At 48.7% G+C, this 20,853-nt stretch overlaps 2 protein-coding genes across 27 annotated transcripts in view; one reads left to right on the forward strand and one right to left on the reverse strand.

Moving 5' to 3' along the window:
• Nucleotides 1-20,853, reverse strand: part of LOC105465821 (phosphatidylinositol 3,4,5-trisphosphate 3-phosphatase TPTE2-like) — a 384,743-nt gene that overhangs the window by 278,810 nt on the left and 85,080 nt on the right.
• LOC139355406 (aspartate-rich protein 1-like) overlaps nt 1-20,853 on the forward strand; it is a 59,277-nt gene that overhangs the window by 12,558 nt on the left and 25,866 nt on the right. For 18 of the 26 annotated variants that reach the window (XR_011613843.1, XR_011613842.1, XR_011613844.1 and 15 more), the window contains 6 exons: nt 5,050-5,168; nt 6,557-6,745; nt 7,704-7,825; nt 8,054-9,600; nt 12,309-12,469; nt 18,131-18,198. Coding sequence is in view for 22 of the 26 variants with exons in the window: in XM_071079951.1 (XP_070936052.1) it covers nt 9,425-9,600; nt 12,309-12,469; nt 18,131-18,198 (405 nt within the window). In the remaining 4 variants the exon portion in view is untranslated. Of the gene's footprint in view, nt 1-5,049; nt 5,169-6,556; nt 6,816-7,703; nt 7,826-8,053; nt 9,601-12,308; nt 12,470-18,130; nt 18,199-19,149; nt 19,490-20,853 lie in introns of all 26 variants that reach the window. The other 8 variants (XM_071079955.1, XM_071079942.1, XM_071079947.1 and 5 more) reach the window with 8 other exon arrangements.

Genomic DNA, 20,853 nt, shown 5'->3' on the forward strand with positions numbered 1-20,853 from the left:
TTTAATTGTTAATTATTTTTAAATTGATTTCAAAATCTTCTACAACATGGATGAAACTTGAAGACATTATACTTAGTGAAATAGGCCAGACACAAAGAGACAAATGTCATTTGAGTCCACTTTTATGAGGTACCTAGAACTGGCAAATTCACATAGACAAAAAGTAGCTTTGAGGTTATCAGGGCAAGGGGGAAGGAAGAATGGGGTACTGTAGTTAATGGGTTTAGAGTTTCTGTTTGGGAAGATGAAAGAGTCCTGGAGATGGATGGTGGTGAAGGTTGCCCAAGTGTGAATGTACTTAGTGCCATGGGGCTGTACATTTAAAAATAGTTAAGTGGAAATATTAATGCTATGTATGGTTGACTGCAATTATAGAAATGGAGCCAGGTATGGTGACTCACACCTGTAATCTCATCACTTTGGGAAGCTGAGGAGGGTGAATCACCTGAGGTTGGCAGTTCAAAACCAGCCTGGCCAATGTGGAGAAACCCTGTCTCTACTAAAAATACAAAAAATTAGCCGGGCGTGGTGGTGCATGCCTGTAATCCCAGCTACTCGGGAGGCTGAGTCAGGAGAATTGCTTGAATCCGGGAGGTGGAGGTTACAGTGAGCCAAGGTTGTGCCATTGCATTCTGGCCTGGGCAACAAGCGTTAAACTCTGTCTCAAAAAAAAAGGAAATGGGGCTCTATGTAGCAGGAGAGAGAGAGGGAGAGACAAAAAATATTATAATTCTTTTTTTTTTTTTTTTTTTTTTGAGATGGAGTCTTGCAAAAGAAAAAGAAAAGGAAATGGGGCCGAACATGGCAGGAGAAAGAGTGAGAGATCAATTTTTTTTTTTTTTTTTTAGATTGAGTCTTGCTCTTTTGCTAGGCTGGAGTGCAGTGGCGTGAGCTTGGCTCACTGCAACCTCCACCTCCTGGGTTTAAGCCATTCTTCTGCCTCAGCCTTCCGAGTAGCTGGGACTACTGCTGTGTGCTACCATGCCCAGCTAATTTTTGTATTTTTAGTAGAGATGGGGTTTCACCATGTTGGCCAGGATGGTCTCGATCTCTTGACCTCATGATCCGCCCACCTCAGCCTCCCAAAGTGCTGGGATTACAGGCATGAGCCACAGCTCCTGGCCAATATTACACTTCTTTTTTTGAGACAGAGTTCCTCTCTTGTTGCCCAGGTTGAAGTGCAATGGCACGATCTCAGCTTACTGCAACCTCCACCTCCCATGTTCAAGCAATTCTGCCTCAGCATCCTGAGTAGCTGGGACTATAGGTGCACACCTACACCAGGCTAAATTTTTTTTTTTTTTTTGAGACGGAGTTTCACTGTTGTTGCCCAGACTGGAGTGCAATGGCATGATCTTGGCTCACCGCAACCTCTGCCACCTGGGTTCAAGCAGTTCTCCTGCCTCAGCCTCCCAAGTAGCTGGGATTACAGACATGTGCCACCATGCCTGACTAATTTTGTATTTTTAATAGAGACAGGGTTTCTCCATGTTGGTCAGGCTGGTCTTGAACTCCTGACCTTAGGTGATTCCCCCTACTTGGCCTCCGAAACTGCTGAGTTTACAGGCATGAGCCATAGCACCCAGCCTTTTTTTTTTTTTTTTTTAATATTTTAGTAGAGATGGGGTTTCGCCATGTTGCCAAGGCTGGTCTCAAACTCCTGAGCTCAGGCAGTCTGCCCACCTTGGCCTCCCAAAGTGTTCGCATTACAGGTGTGAGCCACCGAGCGCAGCCCAATATTGCAGTTCTTAAATACACTTCTCTATTCATTAATTGTCTTAAATGTTATATTCTCATAATTTTAAAAGAGGAAAGAGTTTTTTGGGCTGGGGCATGGTGGCTCATGCCTGTAATTCCAGGACTTTGGGAGGCCCAGGTGGGTGGATCACTTGAGGTCTGGAGATTGAGACCAGGCTGGCCAACATGGTGAAACCCTGTCTCTGTAAAAAATAGACAAGTTAGCTGGGTATGGTGGAGCATACCTGCAGTCCCAGCTACTTGAGAGGCTGAGGCATGAGAATTGCTTGAACCCAGGAACTCAGAAGGTGGAGATTGTAGTGAGCCGAGATCATACCACCGCACTCCAGGCTGGGCAACAGAATGAGACTCAGGAGGAAAAAAAAAAAAAAATGGTTGGAGATGGTGTCTCATGCCTGTAATGTCAGCACTTTGGGAGGCTGAGGCGGGGAGATCACGAGGTCAGGAGTTCAAGACTAGCCTGACCAACATGGTGAAACCCCATCTCTACTAAAAATACAAAAACTGGCTGGGCTCGGTGACTCAAGCCTGTAATCCCAGCACTTTAGGAGGCTGAAGCAAGTGGATCACGAGGTCAGGAGATCGAGACCATCCTGGCTAACATGGTGAAATCCCATCTCTACTAAAAATACAAAAAATTAGCCGGGTGTGGTGGCAGGTGCCTGTAGTCCTAGCTACTCAGGAGGCTGAGGGAGGAGAATGGCGTGAACCCAGGAGGTGGAGGTTGCTGAGATTGTGCCACTGCATTCCAGCCTGGGTGACAAGAGCAAGACTCTGTCTCAAAAAAAAAAAAAAAAAAAAACCACGCGTGGTGGCACGTGCCTGTAGTCCCAGCAATTTGGAGGCTGAAGCAGGAGAATCGCTTGAACCCGGGAGGAGGAGGTTACAGTGAGCCAAGATGCCAGCACTGCACTCCAGCGTCGGTGACTGAGTGAGACTCCATCCCAAAAACAAAGTTTTTCTTGAAAATAAAAAATAAAGGCCAGGCAGGGTGACTTACACCTGTAATCCCAGCACTTTGGGATGCCAAGGTGGGTGGATCACAAGGTCAGGAGTTTGAAACCATAATGGCCAACATGGTGAAACCCTGTCTCTACTAAAAATACAAAAATTAGCTGGGCGTGGTGGTGTGCGCCTGTAGTCCCAGCTAGTTGGAGGCTAAAGCAGGACTCTCAGTTGAACCTGGGAGGCGGAGGTGGCAGTGAGCCGAGGTCGCATCACTGTGCTCCGACGTGGCGACAGAGCAAGACTCTGTCTCAAAAAAAAAAAAAAATCTCGCTGGGCATGGTGGCTCATGCCTATAATCGCAGCACTTTGGGAGGCCCAGGATCTTGAGACCAGCCTGGGCAACATGGTGAGACCCCATTTCTCCAAAAAAAAAAATTAAGAGAAAAATAGCTGGGCATGGTAGCACATGCCTGTGGTCCCAGCTACTCAAGAGGCTGAGGTGTGAGGATCGCTCGAGCCCAAGAGATCAAGGCTGCAGTGAGCTGTGATGGCGCCACTTCACTCCAGTTTGAGTATCAGAGTGAGACCCTCTCTCAACAAATAAATAAGCAAATAAACAAAGAAAAATCTTATGTTCACATCACAAAACCAATCACCAATTACTAGACCAGCTTCTAAGGTAGAAACACTCCGGTCTGAACCCCTGGCAGGGAGCTTGCACCCAGTAAGCCCCAGCTGAACACCACATCCTTGTACCAAAGAGAGTTTGAGATTAAAATCCAGAAAAGCAAAGTTCACTCTTCTTGTGGTTTTAGAGTCTCAGAAGGTGGTTTTATTGTTTCTTAATCATATTGAGCCTTCTTTCAGCTTTAAAGGGAATGTCAGCGGGTACAGTGGCTTATGCCTGTAATCCCAGCACTTTGGGAGGCCAAGGCGGGCGGATCACCGGAGGTCAGGAGTTCGAGACCAGCCTGGCCAATATGGTGAAATCCCATCTCTACTGAAAATACAAAATTAGCCGGCTGTGGTGGCACATGCCTGTAATCCCAGCTACTCTTGAGGCTGAGACAGAATTGCCTAGAACCTGGGAGGCAAGAGTTGTAGTGAGCCAAGATCACGCCAGTCTGGGCGACAGAGCGAGATTCTGTCTCAAAGGAGAAAAAAAAAAGGGAATGTCTAGATGCAGTAGCTAAGTACGCAGAAGCCATTTCAGTGTGGGAGGCGAGGTGACTGAGTCCAGGGACTCCAGGTTTCTGGCTGAGGGGTTGAGACCGCCCATGGTCATTGTGATGAGTTGAAGGTGGAAAATGAGCTGGGCTGGGGGAAGGTGGTCATTTCCTCTGGATGTGATTAGTTTGAGAGTCCTGTTGGGTAGCTCACTGGGCATGGTCAGTCGGCAGTTGAGCTGAGAGGGTTTGGAGCTGGGATTGACTCCAGCCTCACCATGTGGGCAATAGTAGGGGTCACAGAGTGTGAAGATGGCCAAGAAAGAGGACTGAGTAGCGGTCTGGGGGAGTCAGCAGCTGGGCATGGGCCATGGAGAAACAGATGCCAGGGGAAGAGGAAAGGGGAGTCAGACCCCAAGGGGAAAAGAGTCACTGGAAAGAGAGGCAGCCCCGTGTCACATCCAGCAGAGACACCAGGTACAGCAGAAGGACTTTGGACATGACCATGAGGAGTGCCTTGTTGGCCATGACCTCGGAGAGATGGGGGTGAGAGCATGGAGGACCACACCATGTCCCCAGCACAGAAAACAGTGCCTGGTAGACAGGATTCATTTATGGATGGACGGACAGGTAAACGGATGGATGAATGGATAGATGATAGATGGATGCAAAGACAGATGAATAGGTGGACAGATGGAATGAATGATCAGAAAAGGCTTCATGAAGAAAGTGAGACTGAGCTGCATCTCCATGGATAGATATGAAAGCAGAGGAATCTCCTCCTGAGTCGGGAATGACCCAGCAACCTGGTCCAGGGAGGAAGTCAGCCTGGCAGCCTGGCTTGACTGGGGACACTTGTGGCGTATTTCAGAGGCCCTTAAAATGGAGCCAAGTGAGGTTGGGCAGGTCTGAGCCAGCTCAGCACTCCTCAGCCACACCGCACAGCTGCCTGAGGGGATGTGTCACTCAGGGAGTTGCTCGGACTCACTGGGCCAGGTTGCCATCGGCACCAACAGCTTCAGAGAGTGGGACACAGGCTGCGGTGACTCCAAGGCTGTGGACGGCACCTGCCTCAGACAAGGAACAGGCACAGAGACACTACTGGGATACTGGGCACCCCCTGCCCTGTGCCTAGGTCACAACCTCCACACTGCAGCCCTGTGCCCCTCACACCCAGCAGGTTCCTGCTCCAGCACAGCTCCTGGACTGGCCCCAGGTGCTGGCCCCGGAGGTTTCAATCCAAGCATAATTCACCAAGGCATGTGCTTGACAGCGGGACCCAGCTCACCGTTTTAGGTAGGTGGCTCTGACAACTTTCCCCAGCCTGTCCCACCCTCTCCTGTCTCTGGAAAAGTCTGCTTTCTTTCTCTGGGGCTTCTTCTCTGCCCTCCAAGTCTTAAGCATGGAACCCTTCCTTTCTCCATGGAGTCTGGGGGAAGCGGGCTAGTCTCAGGGTATCCTGCAGGAAGGGCCACCACAGTGGGAACAGCCGCCTTCAGGTTCCAACAGCAGGACACAGCCTTTGCCCGGTGCCTGGGCTGAGATTGGGCAGGGTCAGGGCTCCCTGCCTCTCCCAGGGCAGATGTCTGAGTGAGGGACAGAGGCCAGTTCTGATGAGGGGCCCTGCAGTGGTCTTGGAGACAGTCCCCTGGACCCCCGGGTCTAGGCTGAGGGCTGGGTGCTCATCCAGCCTGGGAGGGCCACACGGGGGCCTGGGGACACAGGAGTCACTCCAAGGGGAGACCAGTGGAAGGCACAGGACTCTGGTTCTAGGCTGCAGCTCTGTGGCTTGTGCTGGGTCATGAGGACATGGGGACACCAAGGGAAAGATGAGACTGGGCGAGGTCCAAGAGCTCAGCTATCCCAGGACAGTAACAAGAAAGGAGGGGGTCTCTTGGGGCAGAGATGTGTCTGTCCTTGGAGCCCTGTCACCTCTGGGGCCCACTGTCTCTCTGTTCACTGGTCAACCTCCAGTCTTCATTTGAGGAATGGCACCTTAGACTCAGGAGGTGACTAGCAGGCAGTAAACGGGGGTGCAGAGAACTCCAGGGCCACCAGGTGAAGTCCAGGGGCATCAGAGGCTGCTGGGGTGGCCATGGGGCTGCAGTGACCCAAAGTCTGGGGGAACAGCCCCAAGAACCCAGCCAATGTGAAGGGTCCTGTGGCCGGGCTGGTGGGACGGGGTCGACGGCAGAGCCCCAGGGTTTGTCCGGGTGGAGCCTGTGCTTCACCAGGAGAGGTGAGTGGGCCAGGCTGGGGCACAGCCTGGTGTCCCAGGGGACGGGAGGCTCCAGGCCATGCCAGGCATAGGCCTCCCCACACACTGCCAGAACAGTTTTGTGTGCTGTGGGAGAGACTCCTGGTTTCCAAACTCAGACTCCAGAAACCAAGAAGGAGGGAGCACAGCCTGCTCTGGGTACACACGGGGAAACCAAGGCTGCAGAGGAAATGAGTGGGCCAGGACACCTGGCAAAGGTGACTTGGGAAGGCCCCTAGGAAGGTGCAGGGTTGTCTGCTCTCCAGAGGGCTCTAGTGGAAAGGAGGGAATTAAGATGGGGGGAGAGACCCTGGGTGGACCAGATGGCCACACCATGAACCCTCCCAGAGACTTTAGACAGAGAGAGGTGCTCCACAGCACCCCACGCTACCTCTGCCATCTCTCACACCCTCCTTTGTCCACACAGGTCAGCCCAAGGCCACCCCTCAGTCACTCTGTTTCCACCATCTTCTGAGGAGATGCAAGCCAACAAGGCCACACTGGTGTGTCTCATGAGTGATTTCTATCCAGGAATCTTGACGGTGATCTGGAAGGCAGATGGTACCCCCATCACCCAGGACATGGAGATGACTGCGCCCTCCAAACAGAGCAACAAGTATGTGGCCAGCAGCTATCTGAGCCTGACGCCTGAGGAGTGGAGGTCCCGCAACATCTTCAGCTGCCAGGTCACGCATGATGGGAGCACCGTGGAGAAGACAGTGGCCCCTGCAGAATGTTCATAGGTTCCCAACCCGTCCCCCACCTATGGGGGCCTGGAGCTGCAGAATCCCAGGGGACGGGTGTCTCTGCATCCCAAGCCATCCAGCCCTTCTCCCTGTACCCAGTAAACCCTCAATAAACATCCTTTTGTCAACCAGAAATCCTGCTCCCTCTCTTCATTTCTTATCTCTCATACAATTTGATGCTTCTCCTGGGTTCTCAGTGTGGCGTTGGGGGAATCCTGGCACCAGTGGGAAAGCAGCCTGGAGGAGAGGATCACAGGCTCCCAGGCATGTCCCCTGGGGAAATAGGCCAGGGTAAGGGGAGTCAGCTCACTGAACACCGGTCCATCCATTCTCTCCCCCCTCCTCTTCCTCCTTGCAGCTCACCCTCCAACTCGCTGCCTGCGTTTTGGAGGGAGCTATTTCTGGCTGAGCCTCCAGATACACCCTCTGTCCCTGTCTTGGTCTGGACCTTCGCCTGACCCACGGCCTCTCTTTCCTCAGCCTGGAAATCCTACTCTAGGCCTGGAGTCCCTCTGCTTCTGGCTCTGGCCCTTGGAATGCCCTCCTTTCTCTCTGCCCAACTCCCCAACCCCAAGGGCTGGACTGTCTAGGACACTCCCACACCATCAAATTCATGAGCTCTTAAATTTGGGGCCCACCTTGATTTTTCACCTGACAGCAGGTTCAGAGGTGTGAGAAAAATAGGAGGAAGTCAGGAAGGAAGCACACATGAAAGGCCTGCAAGAGGCTCAGTACACTTGTAAAAGATAAGCTCTGAGCTCCCCAGGAACAAGTGCAAGAACGGCAATAGGTGCTCCATAATTTTTTTTTTTTTTTTTTTTTTTTTAGATGGAGTCTCCCTCTGTTGCCCAGGCTGGAGTGCAATGGCACGATCTGAGCTCACCGTAACCTCGACCTCCCAAGTTCAACCAATTCTCCTGCCTCAGCCTCCTGAGTACCTGGGATTACAGGTACATGCTTCAACACCCAGCTAATTTTTGTATTTTTATTAGAGACAGGGTTTCACCATGTTGTTGAGGTTGGTGTGCTCCATCATTTCTAAGAGATTAAACAAGTCTGCTCGAGGGAAGTTGGTGTTGTCAATGCTGAGGCCAGGCAGCTCATCATAATTAAAAGTGGGGATGTGTTTTACCCAAGGCCTCGCTATTGATGGGATTTGGGCTCCAACATGTGCACAGGTGACTGCCTGACAGCCCTAGGACATGGAGATTTTCTCAGATGTTTGGCACAGAAAGTCACTGACCATCTTTGGAGGAAGCATCATTTTTGGGAAACACTTCTCCATTGGATCCTGAGGCTCAGGTGGAAAACCAGGTCCTGTGTTGGGAATTTCTCTGTGAGGCTCCCTGGGTCTGGGGCTCCAGCTGCTCTCTGAGAAGAAGGTGTGGGAGGAGAGAGCATGGCCCAGCCACATCCATCCCCTCCTGCATGGTTCCTGCTGAGCAGGGTGTTCGAGGGGTGGGGGCACCAGCAGTGGTCAGGCCTGTGTTTCTGTGGATGGGGCCAGGGAGGGACACTAGGGGCATCCTAAGGAGTCTCTCCGATGGCTCCTGTTTGACTTTCCTGTGGCTGCTGTCACAAATGACCCCTAATTTAGAGGCTTAAATATCACGTATTGATTCTCTCCCTGGTATGGAGTCAGACGTCCAAAATGAATCCTAGAGTCTAAAATCAGGGTGCCAGCCAGGCCAGGCTCCTTCTGAGGGCTCTGGGGAGAATCCATTTCCAGGATTTTTCCAGCTTCTAGAGGACACCCTGGGCTCCTGGCCCCTTCCTCCAACTTCAAAGCCAGAGCTCAGCATCTTCAAGTATCTCTCCCACTCTTCTCTGTCTCTTCCCACCGTCTTCTCTCACCTTCCCTCTTTCTCTCCCTTTCTTTCCCTCCACCCCCACACCTGCTCTCACTCTGATCCTCCTGCCTCCTTCTTTCCCTTATAAAGACCGCACCTTGGACCCACCCAGATAACCCAGGATCATCTTCCACCTCAGGCTCCTTCACATCCTCACATCTGTAAAGTCCCTGTGGCCACACAACACTGCACATGGACAGGTCCAGGGACTGGGACACAGCCATCCCTGGGCCCTAATTCAGCCACCCACAGCTCCTTTCCCTCCTTCCTCTCTCCTCCCGGTATGAAAAGGGAATGCAGAGAGGTTGGTCAATGAATACACAGTTACAATTAGATGCAAGGAGTGTGTTCTAATGTTGGATAGCAGAGTAGGTTGGCTATGGTTAGCAATAATGTATTGTATATTTCAAAATAGCTTCAAGAGAGAACTTCAAATATACTCAACACATAGAAATGGTAAATACTCAAGGCCATACTCCAAATTCACTGTCTTAATGATGACATGTTGGATGCAGGGAACCAAACAGCACATGCGCCTCATAAAAATCTTCAATATTATGTATCAGTATAATATTTTCTATGAATAAGAAAGGCAAAAAAAGAAGTTAAGCATAAACTAGCCATTTGACCTAACAATTCCAGCCCTAGGAATTTATCTAGAAGAAATGAAAGCATGTGTTCAAAAAGATGTATACATAAATGTTCTCAGTAGCCTCATTCACTACAGGCAACAACTGGAAAGAACGCAAGTGTCCGTCAGCTAGAGAATGGATAGACCCTTGTGGGCTATGGATACAGTGGAGCGCTGCTCAGTTATACAAAGAAAAGAAACTATGGATACAGGCCACAGGAGGGATGGACTTCAAAACATTACAGTAAGTGAAAGAAGTAAAACTCCATGAGGGAAGTTGGTGGGTATGGACATAGTTTTGAACTGGCAGAATTTTTCTGTGTTCATTGGGGTATTTGGTACTGAGTCCCTATTGACCAGGTACTGTGCTAAGTACAGCAATTAGAGAAATGAGAAGCAGACACCATCTCCATTGTGATGAGACTCACCCGATCAGCCATTTCTGATGAACACTCAGGTACCCTGACTCTCACTGCTCACATTTGCAGGCTTTACTTTATGCCACTTAAACCTCCCTATTCCCCAAGTCTTCTTTCTTTTCATTTTGTTTTTTAGACAGAGTCTTGCTCTGTCACCCATGCTGGAGTGCAGTGGCACCATCTTAGCTCACTGCAACATCCATCTCCTGGGTTCAAGCAATTCTCCTGCCTGAGCCTCCCGAATAGCTGGGATTATAGGTGCCCACTTCAAGGCCCGGCTAATATTTGTATTTTTAGTAGAGACGGGGTTTTGCCATGTTGGCAAGACTGGTCTCAAACTCCTCCTGACCTCAGGTGATCCGCCTGCGTAGGCCTCCCAAAGTGTTGGGATTACAGGTGTGAGCCACCGCACCTAGCCCCTAAGTCTCTTTTCTTTCCAGCTCCCCTCCTTAGACACAGCTTTTTAAAGCAATCCCTGCCATACCCATGGCTGCAATTGTTTTTTATATGCTCTGATGACAAAAAAATTTAAATGTCATTTTTTTATAGCTGCTTTATTTTACATGACACCTCATTCACTACGATTGTAAATTCAAAGTTGCTCTAAGAAAGTAATAACTAGGCCGGGCGCGGTGGCTCAAGCCTGTAATCCCAGCACTTTGGGAGGCCGAGACGGGTGGATCACGAGGTCAGGAGATCGAGACCATCCTGGCTAACTCGGTGAAACCCCGTCTCTACTAAAAAAAAAAAAGTACAAAAAACTAGCCGGGTGAGGTAGCGGACGCCTGTAGTCCCAGCTACTCAGGAGGCTGAGGCAGGAGAATGGCCTAAACCCCGGAGATGGAGCTTGCAGTGAGCTGAGATCCGGCCACTGCACCCCAGCCTGGGTGACAGAGCGAAGTCTCCATCTCAAAAAAAAATCAATCAATAAATAAAAAGGAAAGTAATAACTAAAAAGTTGTCATATTTCAGTGTGTAAATTTTAGGAAATTTCTGTAATGGTTTGACTTTGTGTGTGCGTTTTTTTTTAAACATGACTTGTGATGTCACAGAATGGAGTTATCCTACAGAGGTTCTATCTAATTTTCTACCAGAGAGCTCCATTTCAATGCAATACTTAAGAGTCCAAAACTATCCCCTTTTTTTGAGACGGAGTCTCACTCTGTCACTCAGGCTAGAATGCAGTGGCATGATCTCGGCTCACTGCAAACTCCGCGACCTTGGTCCAAGTGATTCTCCTGCCTTAGTCTCCTGAGTAGCTGGGACTACAGGCACCCACCATCGCATCTGGCTAATTTTTGTAATTTTAGTGGAGATGCGGTTTCCCCATGTTGGCTAGGCTAGTCTCAAACCCCTGACCTCATTATCCGCCCAGCTCGGCCTCCCAAAGTGCTGGGATTACAGGCGTGAGTCATTGCACCCAACTGAAAACTATCTTATTCCCCATACCTATTCCTCTTCCTCCATTCTCTGCGTAGGAGAAAGTCATTGCTATTTACCCAGTCCTTCAAACTAGAGCCTCGGCAGCCTGTTTTTCCTTTTACTTGCCCTGTTCTTCCACATCTAATCATCTAGCGCTTCCTGTTCTCTCTCCCAAATGATCACAAGACTTTTCCATCCACTGCAGTCATTTCCACTGCCTTTAGCCTTACCCGTTCTTCCAGATGAACATAATGTCTCTCTCTCTCTCTCTCTCTTTTTTTTTTTTTTTTTTGAGACAGAATCTCTCTCGCCTAGGCTGGAGTTCAATGGCATGATCTTGGCTCACTGCAACCTGTAACTCCCGGGTTCAAACAATTCTCCTGCCTCAGGCTCTTGAGTAGATGAGACCACAAGCCCCCGCTACCATGCCAGGCTAATTCTTATATTTTTAGTAGAGATGATATTAGTGATCCACCCCCCTCAGGCTCCCAAAGCCCTAGGATTACTGGCGTGAGCCACCACACCCGGTTGTACCAGGGTTTTCTATTGAGTTTCTTGCCAAGGGTGACTTCCAATAATAACTCCCCCGCACTTTCCTCAGGACTGGAAAGCTCAGGCAGCCCAGGGTGAATAAAAGCCTGAGTAGTACCGTCACCACAGAGGGGCAGGGTGGCCACAAGGTGGGCAGCAGCAGGGATGGGCATTGTGAGGCATTGGGTGGGGTTGTGGGGCTGGACATTGTGAGTCACTAGCCTGACCTGGCTGTTTCCTGGTAAGCAGGTGACATAGGAAGCTTTGTGGTTATAGGCATCAGCCAGGGCCAGCAACCCTCAGTCGGTAGCTGGTAGTGGAAGAAGGAGGAGCTCCGACTGTGCGACAGCAGGTCCCTGACCTCATAGACCAGCCAGTTTGGGAGGTGGCACCAGAGTAAGGGCTGAGGCCCCAGATCTGCCTGGGGTCAGGCTGCTTCTACAAGTGCTGTGCCAGCCTCAGTAGTGTGGCTGCTCGGGCAGCACCGTTTCAGTTTCATCGAAGGCTCAGGCAGGAGTGGAGAGGAGTGTGGGTGCCCCATGGGGTGTGTACTGACCTGTTGTATCGACTCCACCTGTAGCTGGTGCAGGGGGAAGGTGGCGCCCTGTTATGAATCTGTTATTTATGAGGCTGTGGCTGCTGCAACATCAGAATCCACTAGTGTAGAGCCCGGCAAGCTGGATGTGGGAGCCACCGAGGGCCACGAACTGCAGCACATCGGCAACCAAAAGATGCCCACAGGTAAAAAAGCCACGGGTGCTGTTTCCTCTCTGGCATGCCTGTGGCCACCCTCACCCCCTTCCCATAGCCTCATCCCCAGAGACATCCTCAGCTTCCAGCTCCCTCCTGCCCATAGCCAGCTTTCCCAGATCTGGGGCATGGGGGCAAAGGCTGACTCTGCCTCTTGTCTTTGTCATTGAGGCTTTTTTGATCTAGAAAAGGGAGAGCCCTTTTTTCAATGAAAATTCAAATACCCCAATTTTGGAATCCCCATCCCATTCTCTAGCTTACCTACCTGGCCAGTTTGGTACCTAAATGAAGGAACCAGGCAAGAGTCAGATTGTTTCTTTTCTACCATCCCTTATGGTAGTTTATTTTTTAAATTTTTATTTATTTATTTATTTAGATGGAGTCTTGGTCTGTTGCCCTGGCTGGAGTGCAGTGGTGTGATCTCAGATCACTGCAACCTGTGTTTCCTGGGTTCAAGTGATTCTTTAACCTCAGCCTCCTGAATAGGGACTACAGGTGCCCGCCACTACACCTGGTTATGTTTTTGTATTTTTAGTAGAGACGGGGTTTCACCGTGTTCGCCAGAACGGCCACAATTTCCTCACCTCGTGATCCACCTGCCTCGGCCTCCCAAAGTGCTGGGATTATATGCATGAGCCACCGCGCCCAGCCCACATCTTCCATTTCTTTACACTGTGTGTGCATCCACTGAGTCAGTGGCTGCTCATGCTCGCCCCAGCCCCTGACAGTGGGACAGTTCCCCATGGGGATCAGTACCTGATGAGTGCTGAGCCTCACTCACCTAGCTGTGCAGGAGGACTCCAGTGAGGGTGATGGGCACCAGGCTAATGATAATGTTGTCCTGAGTTCTGATGTGGCACTGGCCCTTGTCTGTCTGCTATGGATTGGAGCATCTCTTTTTATTTATTTCTTTATTTTTCTGAGACAGAGTCTCACTGGAGTGTGCAGTGGCTGGCGTGTGCAGTGGCTCAATCTTAGCTCACTGCAACCTCCACCTCCCAGGTTCAAGTGATTCTGCAGCCTCAGTCTCCCAAGTAGCTGGGATTACAGGTATGGGCCACCATGCCTGGCTAATTTTTGCATTTTTAGTAGAGACAGGCTTTCACCATGTTGGCCAGGCTGGTCTCAAACTCCTGACCTCAGGTGATCCACTGCCTCAACATCCCAAAGTGCTGGGATTACAGGTTTCAGCCACCACACCCAGCCATGGATTGGAGCATTTCTAAGGCTTGAGGTAGTCGTATTATGAAATACAATGCAGTATCTTCCTGATCTTCCCTGCTTTGACCAAGTGCTGAGGAATGAGCCCAGCACTGACAGATGTTGACCTGCACTGTTCTACATGATCCCTTACACTTCTCAGAATCTGTGAGCTGACCAGAAGCCTGTGGGCTTTCTATGTGTATTTCACGGTAATGTCCATGCCAACATCTCTTGTTCCCTGTACCTTTTGCTACCCAGGGTTATGTGACCACTGGGGCCCCAGTTGATGATGGGCAAAGTTTGGTAGCTTATAGGCCACACAGTTCCAGGGGCACACATAGGTGCTGGAACTCCCTGGTGTGGGGTCCTGTCACCAAGCCTGAGTGATGACACAGTTGAGTAAAACATGCCATCAACATTGGGACCCATTTTTGGGTTCACTTTTGCCTCTTCCATTCAGGAGGTCAAAATCTGGGTTCACTCCTTTCTGCACTCTCTGTATCTAAGGAGTAGGGATATTAAACTGAGTTTCAGGTACAGCTGTGGTGAGGGAAGAAAGAGGTCATTTATGTAAAGAGTATGGTGGTGCTGAAGTTTCTCTTCCTTTCTATTAGAAGAATGACATGACTTGGGAGGCTGAGGTGAGAGGACCACATAGACCAGGAATTCAAGAAAAGTGACACTTGTACTGTGCTGGGCATGTGGGGCCACATTTTGGGGGGAAAACACACATTTACAGACACACTCACAATCACTACACATTGGTTCACCCCTAGCTACCTTCCAACCCGCCTGCACACATACCCACACCATCTAAATAATACGGCTGTCTCCAGGGACTCTAGTGGATGATCACAGCTCTTCACTGAGCCATCTGTTTCTCACACTGCACTCCCGGTCCTCACTGTTATCAGGAACCTGAAGCCAGGCAGTCTCTCCAGACAAAAACAGGCAAGAGAGTCTCCCACAACCCATCACTTAGACTTGTCATCAGCAAGGGAGTGGTCTTAGCATATGTACAGTGTTAGAGAGGCGAATGACACACACTGGGGCCTGTCAGTGGGCAGGGGAAGGGAGAGCATCTGGATAAACAACTAATGTATGCAGGGCTTAATACTTAGCTGATGGGTTGACAGGTGCAGCAGAGCACCATGGCACAGTTTTACCCATGTAACAAACCTGTACATCCTGCACATGTATCGCAGACCTTAAAAAAAAAAAAAAAAATAGGAGGTGGATGGATTGTCTGAGGTTAGGAGTTTGAAACCAGCGTGGCCAACCTGGTGAAACCCTATCTCTACTGAAAATGCAAAAATGAGCTGGGTGTGGTGGCAGGTGCGTGTAATCCCAGCTACTCCGGAGGCTGAGGCAGGAGAATCACTTGAACCCAGGAGGCATAGGTTACAGTGAGCCGAGAACAAACCATTGCACTCCAGCCTGAGTGACTGAGCTAGATTCTGTCTCAAAAAAAACGAAAAAAAGAGAGGAGCTGTAGAGAAATATCACAGGGTTAGTACTCATACCTCTGAGACCCCTTCTGAGTAGGAGTGAGCAGGACCTGGCCTTCCTGCCTGCCGAGAGCATGGTGTGGACATCATCCTAAATGCCTCAAGAATGGAGTTTCATTGCTTTCTCTTGTCATCTCCATCTCTTTGTGCAATGATGGCAGTGACACCAGCAGAAATTGGTGAGGGGTCAGAACAGGAATCAGGTCCCCACTTGTCTGACACAGAGCAGACAGAACACAAGTCAGCAGGGATGGACTTCAGGGTCAGGACAGACACAGACAGGTCCCAGGCCTGATCTTCCTGGGGCTGGAACAGATGAGTTTTTCTTTTTCACCTCTTCTGGAAGTCACTTGAGGGATGGTCCTTGAGGAGACACTGTTGGCCAAGGGTTTTCTGGCCCAGAAATGTGTGTGTGTGGTCTTTTCTTTTTCTTTTCTTTTGAGATGGAGTCTCACTCGGGAGTGAGTGGTGCAGTCTCACTGGCTGGAGTGCAGTGGTGCGATCTCAGCTCACTGCAACGTCCACCTCCCAAGTTCAAGTAATTCTCCTGTCTCAGTCTGCCAAGTAGCTGGAATTACAGGCATGGGCCAGCATGCCCAGCTAATTTTTGTATTTGTAATAGAGACAAGGTTTCTGCATGTTGGCCAGGCTGGTCTCGAGCTCCTGACATCAGGTGATCCACTCGCCTGTGCCTTCCAAAGTGCTGGGATTACAAGTGTGAGCCACCATGCCTGGCTGAAATGTGTTTCAACGGGACTGACCCCATAACACTGGGCCTGTAGCTGCAGCACTCCCAAGTAGCAGGGGAGGTGGGGAGGGACATGAGTTCCAGTGCACCAGGAGCTCAGCAAAGGGATGGTGACGGATTCCAGAGTCCAGCTCATCCTTGCAACCCTTCTGTGGAATCCAGAACACATTAGTTTCCACTTATTGTATAGAAGGTTTGGAGTCTTCAGTGTCAAACTCTATCTGTGTTATATTTTCCCACACTGTGGATAGAGGAACCCTGGCTATGGGTGTTTCCTGCCAGGGCAGTGACTGTGTCTTCCTCATTAGTCCTTATCCCAGAGGTCAGTCCTGGGGAGAACCTGTTAGGCCCCATGGGCATTGTAGTGAACACATCCCTGGGATGAGTTCTAGGTCAGCCCTGGGCCTGGATCTAGCACAGGTGTGGAAATGTTCCCTTCTCAGTCTGTCCAGCCTGTTGAGCCCTACACCAATCCTGGAGCCTGCCCCAGCTCCTAAGTCAGGGTCCCTGGAGATGAGGTTGAGCTCTTGAGGACAGTGAAGTGCCTCTGGCCCTCGGCTCCTGCTGCTCTGATCCTGTCTAGACACGGTGTGCAGGGCCACGCTCTTCGCTTGTGTGCACGTGCGCCCCCTGTACGCATCCCTCTGTACCTGGATATTGTCCTCATTGTTATATCCCCGGACCCACAGGACCTTTTGCAGATGTCCAGTAAGTATCCATAAATTTATGGTAGGAGCAGAGCTGCGAACTATTTTGCAAGAAAACACCAGGTGAGGAGAGTCATGTCTTCCTCATGTCTGGGTCTCCTGTGCCGTCTAGTGCGGTTCTCAGTCATATATGTGCCTCTTCATATTTAAATACATTTAAATATTTTCAATTAGAAGTTCAGGGCTGGGCGTGGCATCTCATACCTGTAATTCCAGCACTTTGAGAGGCCGGGGCGGGTGGATCAGCTGAGGTCAGGAGTTCGAGACCAACCTGGCCAACATGGTGAAACCCCATCTCTACTAAAAATGCAAAAATTAGCCCATGTGTGGTGGTGCATGCCTGTAATCCCAGCTACTCAGGAGACTGAGACAGAAGAATCGCCTGAATCCGGGAGGTGGAGGTTGCAGTGAGCCGAGATCATGCCATTGTACTCCAACCTGGGCAGCAAGAGTGAAACTCTATCTCGAAAAAAAAAAAAGAATTTCAGAACTTCATTATAGCAGCTGCCATGCAATCCCCCAGCAGCTTTCTGTTCATGCACCGGAGAGATTTCCATCCCCACAGAATGTTCTTTCACATCTGCTGTAAGCCTGGCTGAGGGGCTGATTATTGAACTCCTCTAACTCAAAGCGTGCACCTTACAGTGGGAATCTCAGGGCTGTGAGATTGGAGGTGAGACCTATAATGGGCCATTGGAAGGAAAAAGTTGAAAGGTGGTTCCTTCAGTTCCTCTTTCTCACTTGAAGGCTGGCAAGTGTGAGCAATGCCTTTCTAGAGACCTCTGACTCCCCAGAGTCCAGGGAGAGTCTGACAACACCGAGGGAAGGGCAGAGTGATCTCGTACAACCCAATGTGGCCTCACCTGGAGTAGGAGGGTGGGCGAGGTGCTCTCTGGAATAACTTCTTGTGGAGTTTTTGTCTCTAAAGATTGGCCAATGGACACCGTCCATGAGGGCAGCTGCATTGAGGCAGACCTGCAGGTAGAGCATGATAGTCTAGGAGGATCTCTGGGAGCAGTTGGGTGACACCTGTTGCTTTGGAAATCAGGAAAAGGGCAATGAAGTCAGAACCAAAGGAAATATGTGTAGAAGTGTGACTTGTTCCTTTTGTATTTTAATAAGATAGAGATGAGGTCATTTGCCTCCATGGGCTTTGTGTGCTGTGTTTGTAACCCTTTTTTTCCTTACTCTGGTGTTTAATGGTTACCTTTCCCAGAAGACCAGTTTTTCCTGTCTATGTCACAGCAAACATCAAAGCCTTGGTCTTTGACTTGAGAATGCAGAGTCTTATTAGGTCCAGGCACTGACTAAGATGCGAGGTATCTGGTGACACTCCCTCATGCTCACTACTTGAACGTAGTTGTTTCTCTGAGATGGTCTCAGAATCTTCAGTCCCACGCTCCATATGCCGCATCCAGCAAAGCTTCCTGAGGGACTCACAGTCTCCAACCACCAGGGCACTGACATTAACTCTGTGTCCTTTTAGGCCCCCCTGAGGACCACCTGAGTTTAAAATCTCTGCCACCAAGTGAGGAAGATAATGATGATGCCCAGGTAAGACCCCATTTCTTTGCATTCTAAGGAAATGCTGCTTTCCTAATGTGAGAAACAAACTCACCCATCCACACCCAAAGAATGGACTCAGAGGCCTACAGAACAGAGAAAGTAAGAATTTTAATGATGGTCTTGCAAGATATATCTATAAATAGAAATATATATCTATAAATATATATATTTATGGTTGTCTTACTGCATTTTCTGGAAGCCCACAATGCATTGCCATCCTAGTCAGCTCAGGGTCTCTTCAAGTATTTGACTTACTACCTAAGGAACTGAGCAGGCTGATAAGAACAGACCAAGCGAGCTGTTTTGCATGCTAGTAAACTTTTAACTTAGCCTATACTTCTTTGTTAAAGTGAGGACAACTAAGCGGGGTGGAAGGGGGACCCAACAAGCCGGCATTGCCCATCCAACCACGAGCCTAGTATTTCTTCTGTCCTTTGCTGAGCTAAACAACTTCAAGGCACTTTGTCTTAAAAATGGACCACTGTATACACTATTTCCTTCAGCTGATTTCTTTCCTTCTTAATTAATTTTGGTATAAAATATGACAGGACACATTATGTATGACATACACAATAGTCCTTCTTGGGGTGGAGTTCACTGGGAATGTCTTCCCATCTAATACATGACATGGTAGGATGTTTTTGAATGACAGCATCCATCATCAACTGTAATGCAGAGGCATTTTCGTCCACACCAGTTTTCCTCTTCGAATTAGGCATTGTGAGTTTACCAATCTAAATCAACTTCAAAGAAATTCTGTGGGAAAAGCTCTTGTCTTTTCCATACATGTCCTCTATGCTAGAGTGTTTTGTCTTTGACATGGACTTAACCACTGTTTCAAAAGTAGTTTTCTGAAGTCATCAAGAGACTAACAGATCTGTGTAAGGGGGCGGCAGAATTGATCTGATCCTCATAGCATCTTCTTTTGTCTCATTGCAGATTTTACCACCACCTGTCCTGGGTACATACCTTGAACCAAATCACTTTCTGAGAAACAAATTTGCTGGCTTGAATATATAGAAACCTTAATCTGGATTCCTGTTAAAAAATGTTGGGGGTCTGTTGAGAGTAAATGATTTTGCAAGTGTATAGCTATGACCAGAGCGGCTGTATTAATGTGTGTGAACCTAGAGGACCAACCAGGAGATTTTGTGTGAGCCAGTGAGTCTTCACTGGGAGGAGGAGAAGTGAGTGCACCTCTCACTGACTTATCCTGATGTTGGTGGTTCTAGAGAGTGGATTCTGGAAAATCTCAGCAGGGAAGAGGATGCCTTTCCAGGTAGGCAACAAGACTTCAGATGGGGTCTAATAAAACAGCATTTCCAAGAACCTTCATGTTATACCTGCTGCTTGGGAGGCTTAGGGAGGCAGTAGAAAGAGAAAAAGAAAAAGTTAATATAAGCCACGTTTGTTATTTTCAGAGTTTAATGTCATCATGGTGAGGAGTATTATGTTCATGGGCTTTTGAGTATCCTGTGTTTTCAATCACCTGTTCTTGGTTTATTATTTAAAGATGATTTTTCAGAGAATACCTGCTCTTTTCTGCCTGTGCCACTGCAAAATATCAGAGCCTTTGGTTTGGGACACAGTTCTGTGACAGGCAGTTACTTAATCCTGAATATAAAACTCTTCTGCGGTGTGCCCAGATGCATAGGAGAGATTGATCCACACATTATGAACATAGGTTTCATGACAGCAATTTCATTTTTCTGTCCTTGCTGTTTACCTCTGGTATCAAGACATCTCCTTGGGCATGGAGGACAGAATGAAAATTCACTGTGGGCTCACTGAAAAGCTCCAGTGTCTTAGAAATGGAGGGAGAAACACAGCCTTGAGCACACTGTCAGTATTCCATTTCTTCATGTGAATGAGAATATGCAGTTTTACCATCATTTGTGGAAGTCGTTTTCCTTTCCCCATTGTGTATTCTTGGCACCTTTGTTGAAGATCAGCTGACTCTGTATGTATGCATTTAATTCTGTGCTGTCGATTCTATATCTGTGATACTTATGGGTGTCCCCCACAGTAGAAGCATGCTGTCTGAATTTTTCTGTTTTTTTTTTATTTTTATTTTTAGATTTCAATCTCATGAATGTGCATCTTCCAACACTCTTATTTTTCAATGTTGCCATGGCTATTTGAGGCACATGAAAGTTCATTAAAATCTTAGGATTATCTTTTCCATTTCTGCACAGATGGCTATTGCCAGTTTGGTAGCAGTTGTTGTTAGTCTGTAGATCATGTGTGTAGTATTGTGTGTTAGTCAGGTTTAGTCTTCCTATCCATGAATATGGGAAACCTTTCAACTTATTTCTATGTTCTTTACTTTCTAGAATCTTTATGTTGACAGCTGATTAGTTAGATTTAATGTGACTGATATGAATTTGTGATTTCTTTTTTTGTTTTTTTGTTTTTGAGACAGAGTCTCACTCTGTGACCATACAGGTGTGCAGTGATATGATCTCTGCTCACTGCCACCTCCACCTCCTGGGTTCAAGTGATTCTCCTGCCTTATCCTCCTGAGTAGCTGGGTCTACAGATGCATGCCACCACATCCAGCTAATTTTTGTAGTTTTAGTAGAGATGTGATTTTACCTTGTTGGCTGGGATGGTCTTGATCTCTTGATCTCATGATCCACCCAC

This window comes from Macaca nemestrina, chromosome 15 (genome assembly GCF_043159975.1).
Source record: "Macaca nemestrina isolate mMacNem1 chromosome 15, mMacNem.hap1, whole genome shotgun sequence".
In the NCBI taxonomy this organism is placed as follows: Eukaryota; Metazoa; Chordata; class Mammalia; order Primates; family Cercopithecidae; genus Macaca; species Macaca nemestrina.